Raw genomic sequence first — 22,003 nt, forward strand, 5'->3', positions numbered from 1 at the left:
TACCTTTTTTTACTCATCTTTTATAAAAGTTTTAATTGTGATGCATGGATAGAATATATAAGAGAAAAAATACACTGGTGGCCAAAATAGAAAAGGTTTTGTGTACTTTATGAAGCCAACATGATAGAAGTTTGAACTTTTGATTGTAATTACCTTTTATTAATGTTACCATATTTAATTGCCAAATACTTTCAGTTACAACTTATACAGGAATACTAAATGCACACAGACCTCTGTATTTACATTTCTTTTGTAGCCATGACTTACAATGAAATGGGACTGAAAGTAGCTTTTTGATGAAGGATTGATCTAATTCAAAAAAGTGGTCCTAAAAGTTATGGAACTATAATTTACAGTACATTTGTATAAAAATAAATGGAGTTGGTTCTTAAAGGAAGCACTGAAACTTTGAATTTATATTTTCATATTTTCTGTCTTGTCTTAGGCCTGGCACAATGCCTAATTCAGTGACACGTAGACATGCAAGTTGCCACTACTTTATTCTCAGTTTGAAAAAGCATTGACTGTTGCAGGAAGACTTCTGCTGGGTCAAGAAAGCTGCATCTGAAATGGAAGGTTCCACTTTATGTATAGCTGTGTCTTTCCATTAGGTACACTGGGCATAGGAGAAACAGGAAATATTTTCCAACTAATTTGAATATTGCATGAGTCAGCCTTAATGGCATCAGAACGCTGCTGTCAGCTCTTGATGGCTTCATCATCCTTAGCAGAATGCTTTAGTCAGTCTTGCATCTTCCTAGCTTTCTGCCACTCTGTCAAGCACCAGCAGAGGGGCCAGAATTCTGTTCCTGTTTGTTTCCACAATGCAACCATTTAGCACCATTTCATCCAAAATGATGTGCACTCTGTCCAAATTGAACATGATCTAGAAATGTTTCAGGTTAAGTATATTTTGAACAACATGAAGATAACACGAAGAAAATCTTCGGCACCTTTGTCTTTACTCAAAGTTTGCAAAAATGGGTGTTTCTTAATTTATTCTAGTTTATTTGGTTGTTTATTTTAATAGAGTGAAGGCAACAGATGAACTGACACTTTTTTCCTGACCACAGGGGTGTCAAAAGTTTGTAGTAGAGAAGCTGAAGCCCCAGCAGTATCCCAGCCTGGACGATTACCACACAGTAGTAAAAGCAAGGTGAACTTGAACTTAGATGTAGATGGTTAATTTTACTGTCTGCCACATGTTGTTTTAATATAAAAATTTTCCCAAAGATTAACAACCTCGAATGGGAAGATGCCCATATTCTGCATTTCCCCTTACAAAACCAACTGTCAGCCAAATTCTTAAAACTTGATTCTCTGATTTTTTTATTTTTTTTTTTTTTTCCCTACCCTAAGTTCCTAAGACTATTGGATCTGCTTGAAAATAGCTTAAGAGGAATATGCTGATAAGTAAAGCTGAGTCATTGATCTAGTAATAAATCTCAGAGCAGTTAAAGTAAATGAATGATCCCTATTTTAAATGCTTTCCAAATGATAATCTCTAATATACTCCTAAAGGAAAATAACTTGAAATGATGAATTTGTGCTGTTGTGATACATTAAATTTGTCCATAATCATGTGTCTTTATCTAATAGCATCTGTCTTGAAGAAAACCAAGCCAGACAACAGGCTCCAGCATTACCTGGCAGGTGTCCTTATGCATACATTCATCGTTAGTGTATCCACTGATAACTGCAAAGGGTTACTCGTGAAAAAGGCCTCTCGTGTTGCCACTTACCACCAGAAGCTGCAGTGGAAACAGGCATAGTAAAAAAAGCCTGCAGCGTACATCTGCTGTGCCTCACTGACGTGTGTGCGTACAGAGGCATGAATAACCCTTCCTCTGCCTTGCTCTCCACCTGCTGCTGCTCTTTAAGTGTGTTCTTTGCTGTGCTCAGCACGTCAGCTTTGCCTTAATTTTGCTCCTTCTAGTTCTTGCCTGTGTATTGAGGACTACTGCAGTGGAGTTAGCACAATGCTTTGCAGTAACTTTCAGTACTTTTTTCCAACTTTGATAGGAATCTCTTGAGGGCCTTCTCTGACTATTATTCTGTTTTTCTTATGATATGTTTTGAGCTCGGGAAGGCAGCCTGGTTTTGCTCTGGTCCTTATATTTGTGTTAGTAGACTTCATTCTAACCAGCAGAGTTGGTTTTAAAAGCATCAGCACCAAGTTTTTAAAGGCATCAATGTTTTCTTCTGTTCGGCATGATGGAGAGTCAATCTCATTTTCTGAAGGCGATTTGGGCATGGAAGAGGACCGCTCTATCCCACAAGGTCTGTGGATTTCACCACAGCAGTCTGCCCTATGCTCTGCCAAACCACAGGAGCAGTGGCAGTACTGAGCTGTACCTGACAACAGCTGAGGAGCCACATATTTCTATGTATTTGTTCTTCCTATGTGGTAAATTCAAATGGTGGGGAGACACCACCTTAAACCACTAGAGCTGCAACAACATGAGCTCATGAAAGCAGAGTCTTAGGCCTGAATTCAAGAAATAGATTCTAGTGAAGTAACACTGAGCATCTCCGTGCCTTTCACTACTGAGGAGCAGTACTGCCCTTAAAACTTCAATAGTTCCTGTGGTTCCAGAGACAAAGGTGGTAGTTTTACTTTGCTTGGCAGACTAAAGACCTCAGACAAATTTCTTCCTGTACCATACTTTTCAAGTAAATCGACCTTTACACAAATATTTTCATCTAAGAAGTTAGAATTTCTTTATTCCAGTACTGTGAGAATTTTTAGGAAAACTGCCTTGCTGGTGCTGCTTACTTCACTTCTGGCACAGAGCAAGAGGATCTGTTAGTGAAGGTAGGTAACATTCCATTCACGTTGCAACAAGTGATAAAGCCAGCTCCTCCTGGATTTCAGTTTTTACACTCTACCACTGATTCACTGTGCTCCAGTTCCCATGGCAGAGCAAGAGCTCCTACCTCTCCTTTCAGAGTCCCAAAGATCTAAAACCTGTAAGAGTGAATCAGTGATGATGCAGTAACTTCCCACTCCCATCAATTTCTCTGCATCACCTTGTTTAAGAAAACACACTTAGCACTGCTTTTTTCCCTTTTTTTTCCCTAAAGACCTGATACCATGTCAAAGGAAAACTGCACTCACACTACTGAGTACCTTGCAGCTGTTCTGCTCAAACCCAGCATGGTTAAATGAGACATCAGTTCCCCTGCAAGGGCCTTCCTGCTTATTTCAAGAGTGGCTTACCCCATTACAGGACATAGTGCTGTGTATGACTTCTGTCCATCTGTAACCCCTTAAGCGTACAGTCGTCATTCCAGAACCACTGACTTCACCTGCAGTTTGAATGGGGATACTAACACTATTCTAGAGACATCTACCATCTTGATTTTTGGAAGGTCCCAAAGCTCCTTCTTTCATTTCCCCTCCCACCTCCCTCTACCATGCTTGGCAAACACCTGGATTTTACAAGGAACACCTTGGCTTTTCCACCCTTCCTGCAGGTCTCATGACTATGTTCTATGGTCTTTATACATACACTGCTTCATTGTTTACATCTGAATGCCCTTCCCAGTGCATCTCTGATCCTTTGCATCCCCCCCACTTGTTTGGCAACTGACCCCAGATTTCAGGGTTTAAAGCCTTGAAGTCACGGATCCACACCCAGCTGAGCTGAAAAGCAGCAAAGCAAACCAGTCTGAGCAACTGGCAACAGGAAAAAGCTGTGTTCTATGTGTGTGCTGCCATGTGCTCCACCCAGAGCTGTCATTCAAGGTCCTGCTTCCAGTAAGAATCCTGGCTGCCCGTAGAAGAGGGTTGAGGGGTTTTCACTAGATCTATGCAGAGGCTAACATGGATTTTAAAACAAGTATGCATAAAAACACATGTATCTCTTCATCTGCAGAGAAAAGTCTGTAATGAAAGTTTTCAGAGCACCCAGCTAGGAAATGCTCTTCACAAGTTGGCAGCCCAGGCAAAGGTGAGTCCCTGCTGCCTTTCGTTTACAGATTTCACTCTGTGCCACTGTGGCTGTGTACCTCATGGTAGAAGTAAATGGCACCTGCTACAATTGGTATTTTCTGCTGGCTTTTGGTAACTTAAGAGTTTCCCTTATTAAAAGACATCAACAATACTTTCTACTATCACGGAGTTTTTATGGCACGTACATACTAAGAGGAGGTAAGTGTTATATAGGTGATAGTTAAGCGGGGAAGGAGGGAAGGAAAGGAAAAAGGCACTTTCAGGACTTGCATGTGATAAATACCTTCCTCATGTGGAGACATCTTAAGATACCTCAGGATTTTCCAGGCAAGTAATTAAGGGTGTGTCAAGGCATAAGAGATGATAAAGTGTGGCCAACACCTTGTGATAGCTAACACACCCAGGAGCCCAAACAAAAGCTCTGTAGATTACAGCACAGGTACTTTGCTACTGAATACACAGCATTACAAAACTTTGATTTCCATTCTAGACTATCATCTTCAACCGAAGATTAGAGCTGCTTCTCTTAATCTAAAGTCACACATTCTGACTTTATCTTTGCTAACATTCACTTCAATTACCTTTTAGCCTGTCTAATGGCAGGCCAATTTTAGGCACTGAAACCCATTTGATGCTTTCTGACCATTTCTTCCCAGAACAGCTATGCTGACTTTATAAAGGAGACAACTGGTGCCTTCAAGTTCTGTGATACTTTAGAACAGTTTTAAGCTAATCCTTATAGGTTTGCATTGCATCCACTTATTTTACAGTACAGATTGAAGTGTATCCTCACAAATTCTCAGAACGAATTAATTCCGTTTTCTTACTACTTAAATGCACTGGGTTCTGAGAGTGACAGAAGAACACAGTTGATTAACATGCAGCATTCCCTGTATCAAAGCTTTTTATCTGTCTTATGAGCAGCAGCTAGCTGCAATGGAATGCAATGTGGGTTTTGGATCAAGACAACATTCTTCAAATGCCTGGTCCTAGAGAACCCTGTCTGCCCCCTTCCCGCCCACAAGGGGAACGTAAGTATCTGTTTCTTCTGTAAGTTAACAATGTGTCTTCAAGTAAGTTTTGCTTCACCAGTTCAAGCAATAGAAAAATCAACTTTCTGTGCCTTAGAAACTCTTTAGAAGCTCTCAGAGCTATGGCATTTTTACAATCTCATTGTTATCATCGCACTAAGAAAGTAGGCCTATGCAAGCTGGAGCGTTAAGAGCTGCAGAAAATCCCACCCACTCATGTCATACACATCTAGTGCTGTTAACACATTAGGAAACAACACCCTCAGGACTGGGGTTTCAGTACTTGCCCATTCAAGTACTGCGTCCCACAGCACTACCTACAGGTATTTTAAAAACAAACCAAACAATTTTAGAAATGTTATGTTGTTCTGTCACAGCTACCCTTAAGTATGTGAATGAAAGTGGACATCATTTAATGGCTAAATGCCTTACAGGTCACACATAAAAGCTTCTCTAAACCCCATGCCTACTCTGGAGTTAAAGTAGTTACTTAATTGACTAGTAGCTAATCAGAAGAGGTAAGTTCCCAATTGTCCATGCACTGGTTAGTATCACACACACACCTGTGTCACCCGTAAGTATAAATATTACACATGAATCCTGCTGGGCAGGATTCAGATGGGACCTACTCTCTGCCTTGTGCAGAAGGTGCCCTTCCCTTCCTGACAGCTGACTTCAGATTCAGGCTATGACACAAGACATGATGCAGCATCCTGGGTGACCTCGGTTTTTGGATCTAAATGAGAGCTGGCATCCCACATTAATAGGAGGGGCTGCATTGCCAAAAGCACGGGGGTGATTGTGTGATGGTCTCAGCCTCCGATTTAACTGGGGTTTGCCCTGTGCATGGGTGAATAGCCTTTAATGATTATCATGTGGTTTTCATCGGTTTGATTTCATGTAATTTCCTACTATTTTTTTCAGGTTAGTAAACACTACTTTCTATAGAGAATACCCACTATTACTTTTGAAATAAACTTCCTATGGATCTGTACACAAAAGTAATAGTGCAGAGACAGGAAATGGTGACAGTCTCCCACCAGATAGATACTGTGTATACAAAGGTTCTGTAAATACACTTGATGTTAACTGCTACAAACCTTTAGACAGTACTTCCTCCATCAGATATTTTACATCTAAACTCTCTGTACTGAATATAAGAGTTATCAAAAGACTATTTGGCAAAGGAAATGGTTTAATCCCAGATGGGGATATTATCTTACACACTATGAAAGGCATATTGATGGATTATTGCTTGCACTGCATTAACATCTAAGACACTTGTAGCCCAGATCTTACATTGTTCTTCAGGGGCTGCTGTTCAAGCTGTATAAAAAATAAATACAATCTTGGACAACCCACCTCATCTTTACAACTCCGTTTTAGATTTAATGTTCTGAGCACCTCACTTCAGCTATTTCAGGTTAGTAAGTAAGCTGAGCTCCTCTCAGCTTATGAAAAGCTCTTCTTCCTAAATGAAAGAGATTTTCTGTACGTATGTAAAGCAAAATGTTTAACTTGAAAATTGTTCCTGAAATGTATAATGTAGAAAGATGCATTTCTAAGTGGAAAAAATACATGCATCATTCACATCATACATGTCAGACGGATGCATCAGACATGAGCTCTTCCAGTATTATCTCCAGTTTTATCAAATAAGATAGTAATGCGCACTCCTGTTTTCCAAATATTTATATTCACACTCTCATGCAGATGAGATCCGTGTAGAAGATGAACCTCTACAGGAATCATTCAGACACCATATTGCACCCACTGCAACAAGTTGTATATAATACAACTTCTCTAAACAGTGCAGAATAACACTGTGTGCAGAAGCTCTTGGATATACAGTGTCCTTTCTCAGCTATTAAATGGTCTACTGGTGGTAACCTAGTATACACCTACAGGCAATTCCTCTCAGTGTGAAAATGATGACCAGAGGCAGAATTTGGTATCGTCACTACTCCAAACAATCTAAAGGAAAAAGAATCGGGCAATTGCAGACCCAAAATATACCATATGGTAACACAGGGGACTACTTTTTATGTATAATTACTGAACAGGTCATCACGTTAGTTTCTAATTCAGCAAAGCTCACACACAAGTACAAATGGTTCTAATCCTTAACTAGAGTAACTGAATACAAAAATGTAGTTACAGAATTGCTCAGAGACCTTAACAGTCCCTCCATCCTGAAATTTCCTTATTGCTCTATTCTAATACAAATTAATTTAGGAGTGTTATATTAATACCACAGTATTTTGTGAATTTCAAGAAGGAAATAAATAGAGACAGTATACATACACATACATACAGTATATACACACATACCTATATAAGCTCAGTAAATGAAACAGTTCCAGCATATAGCAAGCATTAAAAATTTTACAAAAAATGAAATTACATATTTTTTTTAGTAAAGGAGTAAAACAATTACAAAAAACTTACAGGTTTTTTTATGTTCTTTGTATGTACTAATTCTAAATTACTTTAGAGTATTTCAGGTGTGTAATTTACATGATTCCAGGGTGGCAACTGTATTTCAGGTGCGTAACTGAAACTCTTTGTACCAGTAGATCTGCATTTAGCCAACAACAAACAGAGGCATAAGGATTGCTGGAGTAGAGTGAGCAGGCAGTGGGACTGGAAGACTGTGCTATATTCTCCAGGTTTAATTTTCTTTGAATTTAGTATTGTATGTTATTTACTTGCTATTTGTGTTTAGCTGTTCGGGACTGTGTTTTAGGATTTGTATTTGGTTGTAGTTCATTTAAAATATATATATATATCTATATATTAGTTAATACCCTACAAATCATACACATGAAAATACAGCTGCGGAGGGAGAAGGGTGGTAAAGGTAAAAGGTATCTGTGGCAATGCCTGGGTTCCTAAATTTCCTCCTCTCAGGTCTTTCTCTTTTTCCATCGATACAGAAAGTAAATCTCACCTACACTTTCATGAAGCAAGATCAAAGCACAAACCTAATCTTACAATGATGCTACTGCTAGTTGGCTCAAGACATACCTGTAACATTCAGTTCTTGTTATGGCAGTCATTTCAGCATCTATTTTACTGTAAACTTAAAGCAAAAAGTAAAACCTTGCAGTAATAATTAAGTAAGCCTGAAAGTTCCCCCAGAACACTATCTCTCATGTCTAGGTAGTACCTAGTTCTCTCTAAACAAACTCTCCCTGTCTTACTTTAAATGGTACCAGGCTTATCTCAATGAGTTAGGATTTGAACAAGAAACCCGCACAAACATCAGCCATGCTTTCAGAAAGGTGCCAAAATGGTGCCACTTACTGTAAGTGCAAAATTTGAAAAACCTCTGCATTGTCTTGCCTGTATGACAGCCACTATGACAGCCAGTGCTATGAACTGGAACATACCCCAGAAACAGACAAATGGATTTCTGATGTTGAAAAGGATACATCTAATTCACTCTGCAAGTAAAAGAGTGAGACAACCATTAGTTACAGCTTGATCTCTCATCTCATAGGCATTAAGCATTATTCATCCCTTTATTTTGAAGTCTATCTGCTAATGACACAAAACTTTAGGGTAATTCAGATTTCTGTTCTGGACTGTAAAATTACATGCCTTTTCCTGCAACACTGCTTTACCTTTGATGCATTACCTGCCTCTGTAACGAAAGCTAATGTTCTGAAATTTTTACTTAGAAAAAACATGAAGGTCACCCACAAGTAACAATTTGAATAGACACAGTGCCATCTGAGTAAGTGATGGAAAACCAGCAATGCAAATCGTGCTAACTCCAGACCTCTATTTTCTCTTCTTTCTGCAAAAAGGGGATGTTAATGCCAAGTTTGCAATTTATATAAAAACACAGCTTAAAATGTTGCTGCAGATCATTTCAACAGTAAAATCTAGACATTGTATATATACATATGGCTGTAGTAGTTGTGGCTGGATATACTGGAGAGGAAAGGCAACTCCAGGCTTTGGACCCTTAGTACTTCTAACTGCTCTCCAGTGCCAGCAATAGTCACCATTTCCCTTCTAGTCACGTAGTCACCATTTCCCTTCTAGTCTTGGCCTGGATTTACCCCAAGTATTTTTATTCCTTTAACCAAAATGTCTGAGTGAGAAGCCCTTGTGGTCTCCCTGCAGTCAACACAAGAGATGGTTATCTTCAAGAGTTGACTCGGCACTCTTGAGGCATGACTCACTTTCTCGAGATACTCATCCGTCCCCTGCCTAGTGGTCATGGGAGTTTAGGATGACCAAACTTCTAACTTAAGTGCCTCAGTTAAATGTCTAAATTTAGAAACAATTAATCACAGCCTCAGCAGTTAAGATCTTGCACAGTTGGGGTGGAGCTGCCTCAGTGCCTGCTGAAAGAGGGAATCTATCTGCTACCAGGGGAATTTAGTTTGCTAACATGGTTTCAGTTCACAGTCTAACCCTGGTTTTAGGCCAAGTTCCCACTGGTAAAATTGCTACTACTTCTATGGTCTAAAGATGCTTTGAACTGGACTAGTTGTAGTCTACAGGCCTCTGCTGAGCGACTCTGCCGTTCTTCAACTGGAAATCTTTCATGTGTCACAAAAACTGTATTTTAAGAGCCTGATCAGTTTAAGTTTAACTCAGCTTTTAGAAGTAATTGAAAACATTGGAATATGTATTCTGAACAGCACGCAGAGTTTTCCCTGGGTAGCCGTAATAAAAGTGAAGAGGACTCAGAATTCCATTTCACAGGCAACTTTGAAAGCTTTCCCCCTAATTCTGTTAATGTTTCTTCTGATATCTGAATTCAAGCTCTGTAAACTCCATTAGATAAAAATAGAGTATGTGAGAACGTTTAAGGCTCACAAGCCTAAAAATAATAGATGACAAAATGTCCTTCTAGAGCAGGACAGATGTCCTTTCCTTTCCCAGAGTTCTGTCTCTGTCATCATCATAATTTGGGATTCTGCTAAAATTCTGCAAATCTTAAACATTAATCCATGAGACTACAGACTTATACTTTCCTGCTCTGTGGTTTCTGCCAGAAACACCAGCTAGAATTATAGCCCTCTTCTTCAGTGCTCTGACATTTATCATGTTATATGCTATCAAAAATAGAACCACAGAATGGCATGAGATTTCTTTAACCACCCCCCTTTTCAGTTCCCCTAGTTTCAAACCTGAAATGAGATGGACAGTACAAAAAGCTCTGGTGTGATGAATTCAGCAAATTTCTAAGCAGTGGTTGGGTTATATATGCGATCAAGGAGTTATATGCACTACATTTATATGTATAAGAAATACATCTATTTTTTGCTCTGCCCCAAGTGAGGAAAATAAAACTTGTCAAATGGTTGGCAACAATTGGCTCAATTAGATAAACAAGATGTGACTAAACTTTATTGTTCTTCCCTGTGCTGTCAGGAATCAAATTCCATTCCTGGTTATCACTGGTGAGGTTGGGACTGCCATCGAAACAATTAAGAGGTAAATTCTGAACTTAGTACAGTCAGAAAGTGATATAGTTAGTACCATCAGTTTCAACAGGCTGGTGTGACATTAGTAGAGATAGATAACAGCCTAAAACACTTGCCAGGCATCTAAACAGTGAAGGGTGCAGATGACTTTTTCAAGTGTGTCCCTGAATTCCTTAGAGGGGGCTCTGCACATCCGCTGCAATACTAGGACTGGAAAACCAGTTACAGACCATGAGGGGGGTATCCAACATATTCCAGCATAGATTTTGTGCTGCAATTGCACTAAAATTGTGCCAAACTGTGACTTGGGGCAAATCTGTTTCTAGCAAAATTATTACAAATCCCATATTGGGTAGCAGGATCATAATGCTGTGTTTTCAACCTTTGTAAAGACAAGCAAACAAAAAGTATCTCCCACCCAAAGGAGCACTGTCATTTTAACTGGAGCCATGCCTGATGTTGAATCCTCACTGAAATGACTACCTATATAATAGCTGTTTTATCTGGTATCCACTGTTGCATGACAACAACATGGAGAGCACAAGTACAGACTCGTTTCTGAGGTTTTATGTGCTCCATCCCTCTGATCTTGTTCACTGAGAGTGATGTCAGCTCCCTGCTTAATGTCTACACCATCTTTATCATAAATGAAATCCATTCAGGGAATATAATGCTCTGAATTGCAAAAAAAGAGCTGTAAATAAAAACCTCTTTATTTCTTTAAAATGTACATAATGCCAGTGGCTAATTTAAGAGTAGGTGAGCCAAAGAAACCCCTGAATATAAATATATAAGAGCATGCTTTTCTAACAGATATATTTCTGATATTCTTTGATTGATGCTTTATAACCCATCTGTACTTTTCTGAAGAATCAACTAATACTGCTTTTGTGTGTGCGTGTGTTTTGGTTTTTGGGTTTTTCTTTTTGGAAGAAATGCTCATGCTGAAGTATTCAAACTTCTAAATGTATATGGAAAAAATATAAATTCTCTTTCAATTTATTCCCTGAAATTACATATTCATAGAATGGTTTGGGTTGGAAGGGACTTCAAAGATCATCTAGTTCCAACCCCTTACCATAAGCAGGTATAACTCATACTAGATCAGCTTTGAAAGAGAAGAACTGTTTTGTAATAATTCAACTCACCACTCTGCTGAAGTATTTGTCCAGAACTTCCACAAAATTATGAATTAGTTCATATACTGCCATCTCATTCTGAAATTAAATTAAAAACAAGTGAAGAGCAAATAAATAGCTAGAAAAGGTAACCATATTCTTTGTGCTATTTCAGTTAGTGCTGCATGAAAAGCAACTAGAAAATATAGTAAAGCCTACTAAAATAAAGCACACAAGCTCAGGCCACCATGGGATGAAGATAAAGTAACCATGTGGTTACGCAGCGGAGGTCACACTGGCCAGCTGCAGCACAGAGCCAGGGTATGCTGCAGTAGTAGATGTGGCCATCTTTGTAGCAAAGCCAAAAGAATTTGCCCCCCATTGCACAGCATTAAAACTCTGACTTGAAGACACTGTGGTAGTCAGCAGCTACCTTCCACACCACCCTGATAAGGTCTTCAATAGTAAGCTTTGAATTAATTTCTGATTACCAGGAATCAATGTAAACACTAAAGCCTTGCAGGCTCAGCCTGAACGTATGAAATAACAGCACTTGTAATTTTTCAGATACCTTTTTTTTTTTTCATTTTTTAAATACAGTAAATTGGCAGCTTTCTAGCTGACAGCATGGATTTTCTTTGGCCAAGGAGGTTAAAACAGTGAGCAGTTGGGAAATCACCATAAATAAGACAGGTGATCTGGCTGTAATGGTAACATATGTTGAGAAACACTACCCCACATAATTTTACATTTAATCAAATTCAGAAAGCAGCATCAGCACAAGGCTCAGAAAGACTGTCTCATGATAACAGTTCAGTCTGCTGCTACAGACTGAAGTCCAACATACCACATTTTTTTATACCTCCTTTTTTTCATAGATTTTTTATTATTTTTGCAATGACTCCTTAAAATTCTCTAATTCCTATTGCAAAATTCCATACTAGAAGCAGACTTGAGCTCTTGACCATAACAATCACTGTAAGCTCTCATTTCCAGAGGGTATGTAATTTCTTACCTCTGTGTGGTCGATTCCAACAACTACAAAAAGGGCTGCATACTGTCGGTATACCAGCTTGAAGTCCTTATACTCAATGAAAGAGCACTAGGCAGAAACAAAACAAGTAAAATATAATAGCTGCTACTTAAGTATACAACAGTATTAAGCACAGAGTGCTCAAAGAGCCTATGCTTTCATGTTCATAAGGCCCACAAAGAACAACAGATTTCTCAAGATCCACCATGGAATTTTGACTTGAAAGAAATTTCTTAGGGCATCTATTACACAAAACATTTCATCTGTTGACAGAAAACGTGCTACTGTATTTTAAATGGAAAAACTGGAACAGAGTTGAAATGACTTGTTTTGGGGTTATAAGGCTGTTGATCCTTCCCCTAAACTTTCATTTGGAAGAACTTCCAAAAGGGACAACCTGAAGGTCATTTTCATGTTTAAAAAATGATCAATATTTTTATATAAATATTAGGAGCATGAAGACTTCCAGACCCAAGGAGGGAAATTAACATGTCTTTTACAGTGGGAGAGAGGCCAGCAGATGGTGCTGTTAAACGCTGCTTTACAAGATGCCTCCGCCTGTATTTTTTCAGTATCATTCTGCTCAGTCCTTGAAATGACAGCGTGCCGTTAGTTCCTTTGGTGAAATTTCAGTTTGGAGATGCCCTTGCAAGAGCAGTGCAGAAGAGGTTCATTTCTTTAGCCACTGTTAAGTCTGTGAACTAAGGTATTTCATAGGAACTGCTACTTTTTCCTCAGGCTTTCTAGAATGAGGTTCACACTGTTCAAAGACATGTCATTAATGAAAAGTAAGGAAGCTGCCTTCAGAACACAAACCCAAAATCTTCACTCACAATCCAAGTTACAGATTTCTCCTCCAATGCAAGTCAATGTGTTGTGCCATTAACAGTTCGTGAAGTTTGGTACTTTTCTAAAAGAGCTGATGGCTCAACCGAGCCATGAAAATCTCAACTTTCATCTAAGAAATCTTCCAACTTCTGGGTTTTCTTTCTTTTTTTTTCAGAAATTGTGAACACTTCTTTTGAATAAAAATGCCTAATACAGGCCTAAAATTTTGTGTTTCCAAACCCCCCTGTGCTTCAGATAGTATTTTCATCCTCACTCATAAATTTTTTGTTTAAACTTGGAGCTGTCAGTAGTATCCTTACTACCCTCCAGCAAAGCAGCAGCAATAGCTCTCTATTGATCTCTACCAGACAAGCAGTAAAAAGATAAAATAAATTCTTACTGGATTTCTGAGCTTCTTCAAACAAAAAGGAGGAACTTTCATGCAGTGATACACAAAATTCCAAAATCTCTGTAAGCCTCAGGAAAACATATTTATTCAACGCAGAATAACAGTTCAACGGACTGAAACCATAATGTAGAAATACAATCTTTTTCTTCATGGGTACAAATGAAATAATGACTTGGAAAGGAAACTGATGTATTTTCAGAATTATTGACATGAAAAATGTGAGATGTAGAACCATGCAGAGGAAGCTCTTAGTGACCTCGTCTAGTGGTGGACTTGGCAGTCCTGGAGCAATGGGTGGACCTGATTATCTTAAAGGTCTTTTCCAACCTAGCTAATAAATAGAACAGCTAGGGGAAGAACTACAAAACACACCTGATCCTTTGAACGGGAGAGACAGTTTTTGATTACTTCAGCTTCCAGCATTGTCCGTTTCTTAATTTCTACATGCTCATAATACCTAGAAAGTCTTGTTTGACCTTGTTTGTTTACCATAAGAAAAAATTTTATCATTTCTGGTTTTGTTGATCTCAGCAGAAGATCTGAACGTGGGGTGCAGGAATCAAGGAGAGTATTTCTGTGAGGAAAAAAGGAAAAATAGGAGTTAACATAGGAGTTATAAAAGACTTCCTAAAAACTAGCCAGCCTAGGCACGCACATATTTAAGACTGAGATTTAACAATTTCATTCATACTATCCTGATGTCAGAGTTAAGGAAGAGAAGACAAAGGGAAACGCATGGGCCACAACACATGACCATTTCTTTAATGCAGAGTGACAGCCTTCTTAACATTCAGATATCGGTAGTAAAAGCATGTACCCTGAGCTGGACCAGGAGCAGCTGTTTTCTCCCATCTAATTTCCCACACTGAAGTGAAAGGTAGATTCTGCACATCATAAAGACTAAGTGTGGGTCTTTGATAGCTAAGAAGAAACCTGTTCAAGTTAATTACTTAAAACAGCTTCATCTCACTCAATCTAAGTAATTATTAATCCACACAATGCCACTGAAATAGTTCTAGAATATAAATGTCACATGCAATGTACAATGAGAAAGGCTATTAAAAAGAGCACAGCATGTATCAGAATCTGTTTGCTGAACAACTGATATCTTTCATGTTCTGAAAGGCATGCAAAAAAAGGTAAGCTGCAGATGTAATTTTTTTAAATAGTTCTGGGTTATTTTCTTTAATGCCATAAACAGTCACTGTAATGTTTTCCATCTGTCTCCCTATGTGGATCACAGATTTATTGGGCCAAATGCTCTTGAAGTTTATGCGTTGGAAACACAGCAAGCACCGCAAAAGCTGTTTATTACAGTTCTGAAGACGCGCTCCTTACCTGATGCAAATACTCTCTCCTAAGCGTCTCACAGCTCCTGTGAGAAAGTCCAAGCTGAAAAAAACCTATCAGGAATCCACAGAACAGCCCAGTGTAGCTCTTCATGTAAAAACAGTGTATCTTGAAGCAGAAAAGCAAAAGCAGAAAAAATAAAAACCCTAAAATAGGTCTCTGAAGCAGCAATCTCCCAGACATTTAAACATATGCTGATATTTTATACAATGCAAGCTGCATAGATGCTGCCTCATATTACTAGCAACTTGAACAAACTGGTTATATACTATTCATGGGTGCTAACTCCATATACAAAGTTTAGATTTCTATACCAAATGTATCTTCACTAATTAGACTTGACACTGAGAATTCATAAGTAAGTGACACCTGCGGTGAACAGAATTCCAGGATCAATCCTCAGGACAAGAGAATCTGCTTGGAATCATGGCAGTCTCAGAGCTTCCTCATTTCCATCAGGCATAATGAAGTCTCTTCACATCAAGAACAGGAGCACGCTTTTGTTGATTTGCTCTGACAGAAGAGTCATGGATGCCAGCCAGCACTGCTGCAGTGGGGCACATGGCTGGTCCACTGCACCCCAGGCTTCTGAACCAGCACAAGTTGGTCTCCAATAAAGAGTGAACCAGGTAATGAAGACAAAAAAGGGCCCAGATGGAAATTTATGATAGGATCTTCATTGTCGGATGGCAGCTTAAGCTGACATCTGACTAAATGGAAGAGTACCTTCTGTATCACCTTCTCTGTATTCAATATGTGGTTCTTCCCCCCCTCCCCCCCCATTCTATTTTGCATTGCTGCCCCAAGTTACAGTTGCAATAGGAAGACATATCTTAATATTCTGAGGCATAGAGAAAGGTAAAACAGCCAGATGACTAAGTAATTTTTTGATACAAACCTTCTAAGTAAGGATAAAAATGAATGACTCCTTCCAGCTTACGAGGCACTCAACCAAGGGCCAACCTCATTAGCAAAAGAAACCTGAAGCTTTAAAACTACTCTAAAAGGGCTGTGGTCTGAAAGAGGAAAAAACTAAGAAACGTTGCCTCTCGTTTTAATGAAAGAAATAGCAAGCTCAGACATGGGAGACCAAAAGCTACATAAGCTGTTCATACCAACTGCAAAACATGTCTGTCCAAGCTAAGCAGATAATGACAGCAACATAGACACCTTTTAATTTTTCTTAGTTTTATCCTTTATGTTTGGTACTGCTGGAGCATGAATTAATAGTCCTCTATTTTCAACAAGTTGTTTCCAAGCTATTTTAATAATTTAGTCAGAAATGGTACTGGGGAGTGTAAGCCCTGTTCTCAGAAATCAGCAAGTTGCAGAAAGCCATCCTTGAAGAGTAAAACCTGAGGTGTAGCATCTCTGCAGGTATTCATGTGAGACCTGACAGTGCAACAGTAAAAATACCCCAAGAGCACTGACAGAGCTCCTGTACTTTGAGCTACTGATAAGCAATATATAACGGCAAAAAATATATGAAGAATTGATATATATGGATGCTATTGCAGGATTGTCCCCTTTATTAACTATTTACTCCTTTATTAAGCTAATGCTTCTACATGTTTAATCCCTTTCTGATGTTACAACTACTGTATCTTTGTGTATTCTTATGAATGGCCTGGATTGTTTTACATATGAAAATACTTTAGACCAGTACTCTGAATCCTCACAGATGCTCTTACTCAGAATAGATATAAAAAAAAGAAGAATCATGTTGTAATGACAGCAGAACCACAGTAGTACTCCAATGTGTTATCTGTAATCTCTGAGGCAGTCATTAGTCACAGTATTAGAAGAGGTGATTAACAGCTGTAGGAAATAGGTCCACTAGTATCACTGGTCATTTCTGTACTTTCCCACCAGCCCCAAAAATAGCCTCCAGAGTTTTAGACAAAAGTCTTGCTCATGTGTCAGCACAAGCACACAGTTTTGTGCAAAACACTGGAGTGAATTTGTATGTACAAATGATTTTTACTTTAGTTTACAAAAAGCATGCAAGCATAGCTGTGAACTCTAACTTTGAGAATAACACCAGTGTTAAAAATATCTTAAGGGTATTTTTTTTTTAAATAAAGTACTTTAAAATAAAATAATTCTGAAAAAAAACCAAAACTTGTAGAAATAAAAACATTTGCTTGCACAATTTAGAGAAAAAAAAAAATAAGGAAATTACTGGGTTTTGTTTCTAACAAAGAAAGTTTATTTCTTCTTCTCTTTTCATCTTGGCTTCCAGATACAGACAACATGTTAAAATTAGTTTTGCACATGTGAGTTGTAAAGAAACTTATAAAATATAAAAAACACACAAAAAGCAAATCTGTGCATGATGGTGGGTAGAGAAACTCCCATTCCTTGGAATCATATAATAGTTAGGGTTGGAAAGGACCTTAAGATCATCCAGTTCCAACCCCCCTGCCATGGGCAGGGACGTCTCACACAAGACCATGTTGCCCAAGTCTCTGTCCAACCTGGCCTTGAACACTGCCAGCAATGGAGCATTCACCGCTTCTTTGGGCTGCCTGTTCCAGTGCCTCACCAGCCTCACAATAAAGAGCTTCTTCCTTATATCTAACCTGTTAAGTATGAACTCATTACCCCTTTTCCTACAGCTACAATCCCTGATGAAGAGTCCCTCTCTGGCATCCTTGTATAGGTTCCCTTCAGATATTGGAAGGCTGCTGCAAGTTCTATGTATTTGAGAAGCTACCTTTTGAGATAAATAATCAATACTCTGCTTACAAAGATAGCTCCATTTCTTCTGATATGACTCTTAAGTGCTTTCTGTGCATTCTCATGTACACATGTGTATCAACATACCTACACATTATGATGTTTTTACGCATACACAATCAAATGGTTCAAGGGAATTGGTGACAAGAAGCAAACCTTTCGTATCTCTGCCATTATTTTGCTCATTTTAGTAAAGAAAACACATTACTATCTGAAGGCTGTTTGTCAGAAATGAATAGGCTGTCCCATTCCAGGTCACTGGATAGCTATCTGCATCACAAATGCACTCAGGAACAGAAGACTGGAAGGAACTATCATGATCCTGATGGACTGTCAAGTCCAGCTCTCCTTGTCAGAGTTAACCATGCATTAGAAATTCTATCCAGAATAGCTTACAGTATATTCTTTGAGCATATGAAATCTATAAAATACCTACAGACTCCCTAGAAGCAAAAATCTCAGAAGGTATCACTTGAGGAAGATGTAAAAAGTCTTGAAACTGCAAACCTTCCTTCAAGAGAAATTACCTTTCAGAGTGACAGAGTAGCACTCTCTTATTTCCTTCACAAAATATTTCTCCTGTAAGGATGATCTGGCATTCACACAAACAACATGCAGTTTAAGTGCTGTTATTTTAATATGCACTATTACACTGTGTTAGATCTCACCCTCATTGAAGTATCTCTCACAGATAAATATCTATGAGAAAACTGGTATCACGATTGGCTTGTGTGACTCATGCTGGCAGACTAATGGAGTACGTAGTCATTGATGACTTAGAATACAATGACTTTTAACTCCTTCTAAACCAGCACATACGCAGAAGACTAAGGTCTCAGCTCATAAAGACATGGATGCTTCTTGATTTTATTGTCCCAATCAGGCTTGTCCCCCCTGCATGTATAGGTTAACTCTAGCCTTGTATTTCAGGACAACCTGAGACCTGCCTGGTTTACTTCAGATTACCAAAACAGAAACCATGACGGGTCAGGAACTGCTTCCAGGCCATGCCAGCTCTGCAGGCTGCATAACCGCAACAGACACCTCAAAGTAGGTTGTCCCTGTTTTTGAGTCACACCCGTCAAAGCTCTCTTTTTAGACACTGTTGAGACCTCTTAAAGAGGCAAAGCCTGCAATACCTGTTTTGCAGATAAAAAGATCTTAAGTGTCTAACATGGCCAACCCAGCAGATTAGACATGCAGTAATAGAAAACATACTTAAAACATGATTTTAATTATTCCCTCAGTAGATACAAGCCATCAACATTAATTTATTTTGTCACAGATTTCTGCAATATTAATACATACTCGGACACATAAATTACAAAAAAAGAAACACAACCTCAGTTTGGGACTTCTTGCAGTACAGTTATCATTCAAATTAGACTCGTCTCTCAACCTAAAACAACTCTAGCCAATGTCCATAGGTTTAGAAACATTTTAGTTATTGCACTGTAATGTTTTGCAATATTCTATGGCTTCTCAGCTAAAATGTAAATAAGAGACCAGCTCTAGCAAACAAAAAAGTACACTACAGTTTTTACAGAACTGCTTCACCAGAATAAAAGAAGAATAAAAAAATAACTGTTAGATAGAACTATAATTTACTGCACTGTCCAACTCTAAATAAGTTGGGTTTCTGGATGCATAGGTTTAAACGCACTTTATGTGTGTACTAAGTGTAGAACAAACGGTTAAACTGGAATGAAAGCATTAATGAGAATAAAAAAATGGCTAAACAGTAGAGGCACAAGTAGATGACAGTATGGGAACGAATACTTCTGAGATACAGATCTGCCTACAGAGCTTCCTGGCTATGAATTTATTGTACAGAAGTATGGAGCAAACAAACACCGCTCACATACTCTAAACCCTTGCTCTTCCTACTTTTGTTATGATCATGGACAAGGCTTTAACAAAAATCACATGCAGTGTTAACATTTATCAGTAACAGTAATTTTTGTATTCTAGATCTTACTATTGTGCACATTAAAATTCATCCAAAGATGAAACAAGTATGTCCATGTGACTTTAAAATAAAGTACTGTGTCCAACTTCAGGATCAGGGATTCTAAAAAAGAAACCTTATTAATCCAGGGAAGTCAGGGAGGAAGGAAAGAGTAAAAAAGTTTTCCTTTGCCACTGAGTTGTCAAAATACTGGCTGAATATAGAAACAGAATTAAATTGCAGTAACTCCCATATACTCAGGAATGAGGAATGTCCCATGAGACTGGGGCTAAAAAAAAGGCTAAACTAGTTACATGTCTTAACTTTTGGTAATGATTTGATATTGTCAGTAGACAATGAAAAAAATCAGCTGAGGTGGAAAGGCTTTGAATTTAGATGGGCTAATCTGCATGGAATCAGGAAGACCGCAGGATGAAATTCTATTGGGAAATGACTTAACGGGCAAAAAAGGAAGGACTGAACAAATCAACTGAAATGTCAATATGCACCTGAGGAGAGATTAGTACAGAAAGGAAATACCAGTACTGTGATGAGCAGTATTTTTTTTTTTTCAGTAATTAACACAATTCCAGCTCTGCCAAGCATGAGCCCTGTTTAGGAAACTATCCAATTTTTTACTGAATGAGTACAGCATGTAAATATTTTGAAGAGAGGCAAACCCAAACTCCTACCTGACTTACAATGGGTGACCTACAGTTCAGTTCAAATAGATTGTGATGATAATCTGTAAATATTTCATTTCAGAGCTTCATTTTGCAACTGAGGCAATTTCACCCTACCCAAGCTGTGCACCAAATACAGCATTGTCATCACATGTGAAGCTGATAAAGGCAAAAATAAACCACTGATTTTCTGGCAAACCTTTCCTCATGTGGAAAACACTTTTGGATAGCCAACATTGTGCACTTCCCCTGCTTAAGGAGGGAATGCATTACACACGTGCCTTATCACTGAGACATCATAAAGATGACCACTCGCGTCAACTTCCAGAGATACGCCATAAATTTAAGAACTCCATTCTAAAACCACCCCTCTGCGGGGCAACTTCAGCGCACCATAAACAGCGCCGAGTTTGAGAGGCTTCAGCATTCAATCCCCGCCGGTCCCCTGGGAGACGGTGTGCCTCCCCCCAAAGCCGCTCGCCCGCCCCCAGGGCACAGCGCTCACCTCCCCTCCCGCGCATGCGCACTCCACCGCTTGCCCGTCCCGGAGGAGGAGGCCGGCTGCCGAGGGGAGCGATTTCCCGGCATGCGCGGCGTCGTTCCTCCTCCCCGCCCGGCCGCGGGTGGGTGGGCCGACAGCTGTAATGGCGGCTGGTGGAGGTTCGGCGCTGCTCTGACACCCGGATACGGCTCGGCGCAGTCCCCCCTCCCCGTGCCCGGCCCGCCCCCCTCCTCACCAGCCAGCTCCGCTCACCCCCTCCCTGGCCCCTGCTCCAGGCCCCAGCCGCGGGACGAGGAGGAGGGCTCCCCGCAGACAATGGACGAGCACCCTGGAGCCGGAGGAGGTGGTGGGATGGCGGCCGCCCCGAGACCGCAGCAGCCACCGCCGCAGGCGGGTGGGAACATGAACCTGCAGTCGGGTGGGGGCTGCGTGGGGCCAGGAGCCGGAGGAGGGTCACAGCAGCAGCCCCAGGGCCCCGCGGCCCCGGCTGGCCAGGAGGCAGCGGGCCCCGCCGAGCTGTCCCGGCCCCAGCACTACACCATTCCGGGTATCCTGCACTACATCCAGCATGAGTGGGCTCGCTTCGAGATGGAGAGGGCGCACTGGGAGGTGGAGCGGGCCGAGCTTCAGGTACGGGGAGCGAGGGCCGGCTCCGTGCGGAGCGAGGCATAGGCCGGAACCGGCTCGGTGGGCTCTGGGGACCGGGCCGCGCTCGGGAAGCGGGAGCAAAGCTGCGCGGGCGAGCGGAGCCTGTTGGGCCTCTGAGGCTGAGCCGATCGCTGTGGCTTGGAGACGATACCTTGGCGACGTCCGGCGAGCGAAGAGGCTGGGTATGCGAAGGCGCAGCCCCTCACAGCCTGAGCTGGGCTTCTTTCCCTGGGGCAGCCATTTTGGTTTTTAGCATGGCGCTCGCCTGGGCTCCTGGCTCCGGAGGCAGCCCCTGCTCCGCGCGTTGCAGGT

The 22,003-nt window shown here is 40.2% G+C and overlaps 2 protein-coding genes across 7 annotated transcripts in view; one reads left to right on the top strand and one right to left on the bottom strand.

Annotated features, from left to right (window-relative positions):
* Nucleotides 1-481: 481 nt before the first annotated feature.
* Nucleotides 482-21,984, bottom strand: AP4S1 (adaptor related protein complex 4 subunit sigma 1). 2 transcript variants are annotated; one of them, XM_057428674.1, is made up of 6 exons: nt 21,843-21,984; nt 14,194-14,395; nt 12,567-12,653; nt 11,582-11,650; nt 8,421-8,432; nt 482-886 (listed from the first exon to the last, which is right to left on the bottom strand). In XM_057428674.1, exons 2-6 carry the CDS (start codon nt 14,329-14,331, stop codon nt 758-760), a joined length of 435 nt encoding a protein of 144 aa, XP_057284657.1. In that variant the 5' UTR covers nt 14,332-14,395; nt 21,843-21,984; the 3' UTR covers nt 482-757. The 2 variants fall into 2 exon arrangements, with proteins under 2 accessions (XP_057284657.1, XP_057284656.1); XM_057428673.1 differs by lacking the exon at nt 21,843-21,984 and adding an exon at nt 21,047-21,175.
* Nucleotides 21,194-22,003, top strand: part of STRN3 (striatin 3) — a 63,097-nt gene continuing 62,287 nt past the window's right edge. For 2 of the 5 annotated variants that reach the window (XM_057428664.1, XM_057428663.1), the window contains exon 1: nt 21,196-21,673. In XM_057428664.1, coding sequence (XP_057284647.1) covers nt 21,359-21,673 — 315 coding nt within the window. In that variant the 5' untranslated portion in view covers nt 21,196-21,358. Of the gene's footprint in view, nt 21,674-22,003 lie in introns of all 5 variants that reach the window. The other 3 variants (XM_057428662.1, XM_057428661.1, XM_057428665.1) reach the window with 3 other exon arrangements.

This window comes from Pezoporus wallicus, unplaced genomic scaffold (genome assembly GCF_028554395.1).
Source record: "Pezoporus wallicus isolate ANWC-B61680 ecotype Strahan unplaced genomic scaffold, APGP_CSIRO_Pwel_v1 contig_3486, whole genome shotgun sequence".
In the NCBI taxonomy this organism is placed as follows: Eukaryota; Metazoa; Chordata; class Aves; order Psittaciformes; family Psittacidae; genus Pezoporus; species Pezoporus wallicus.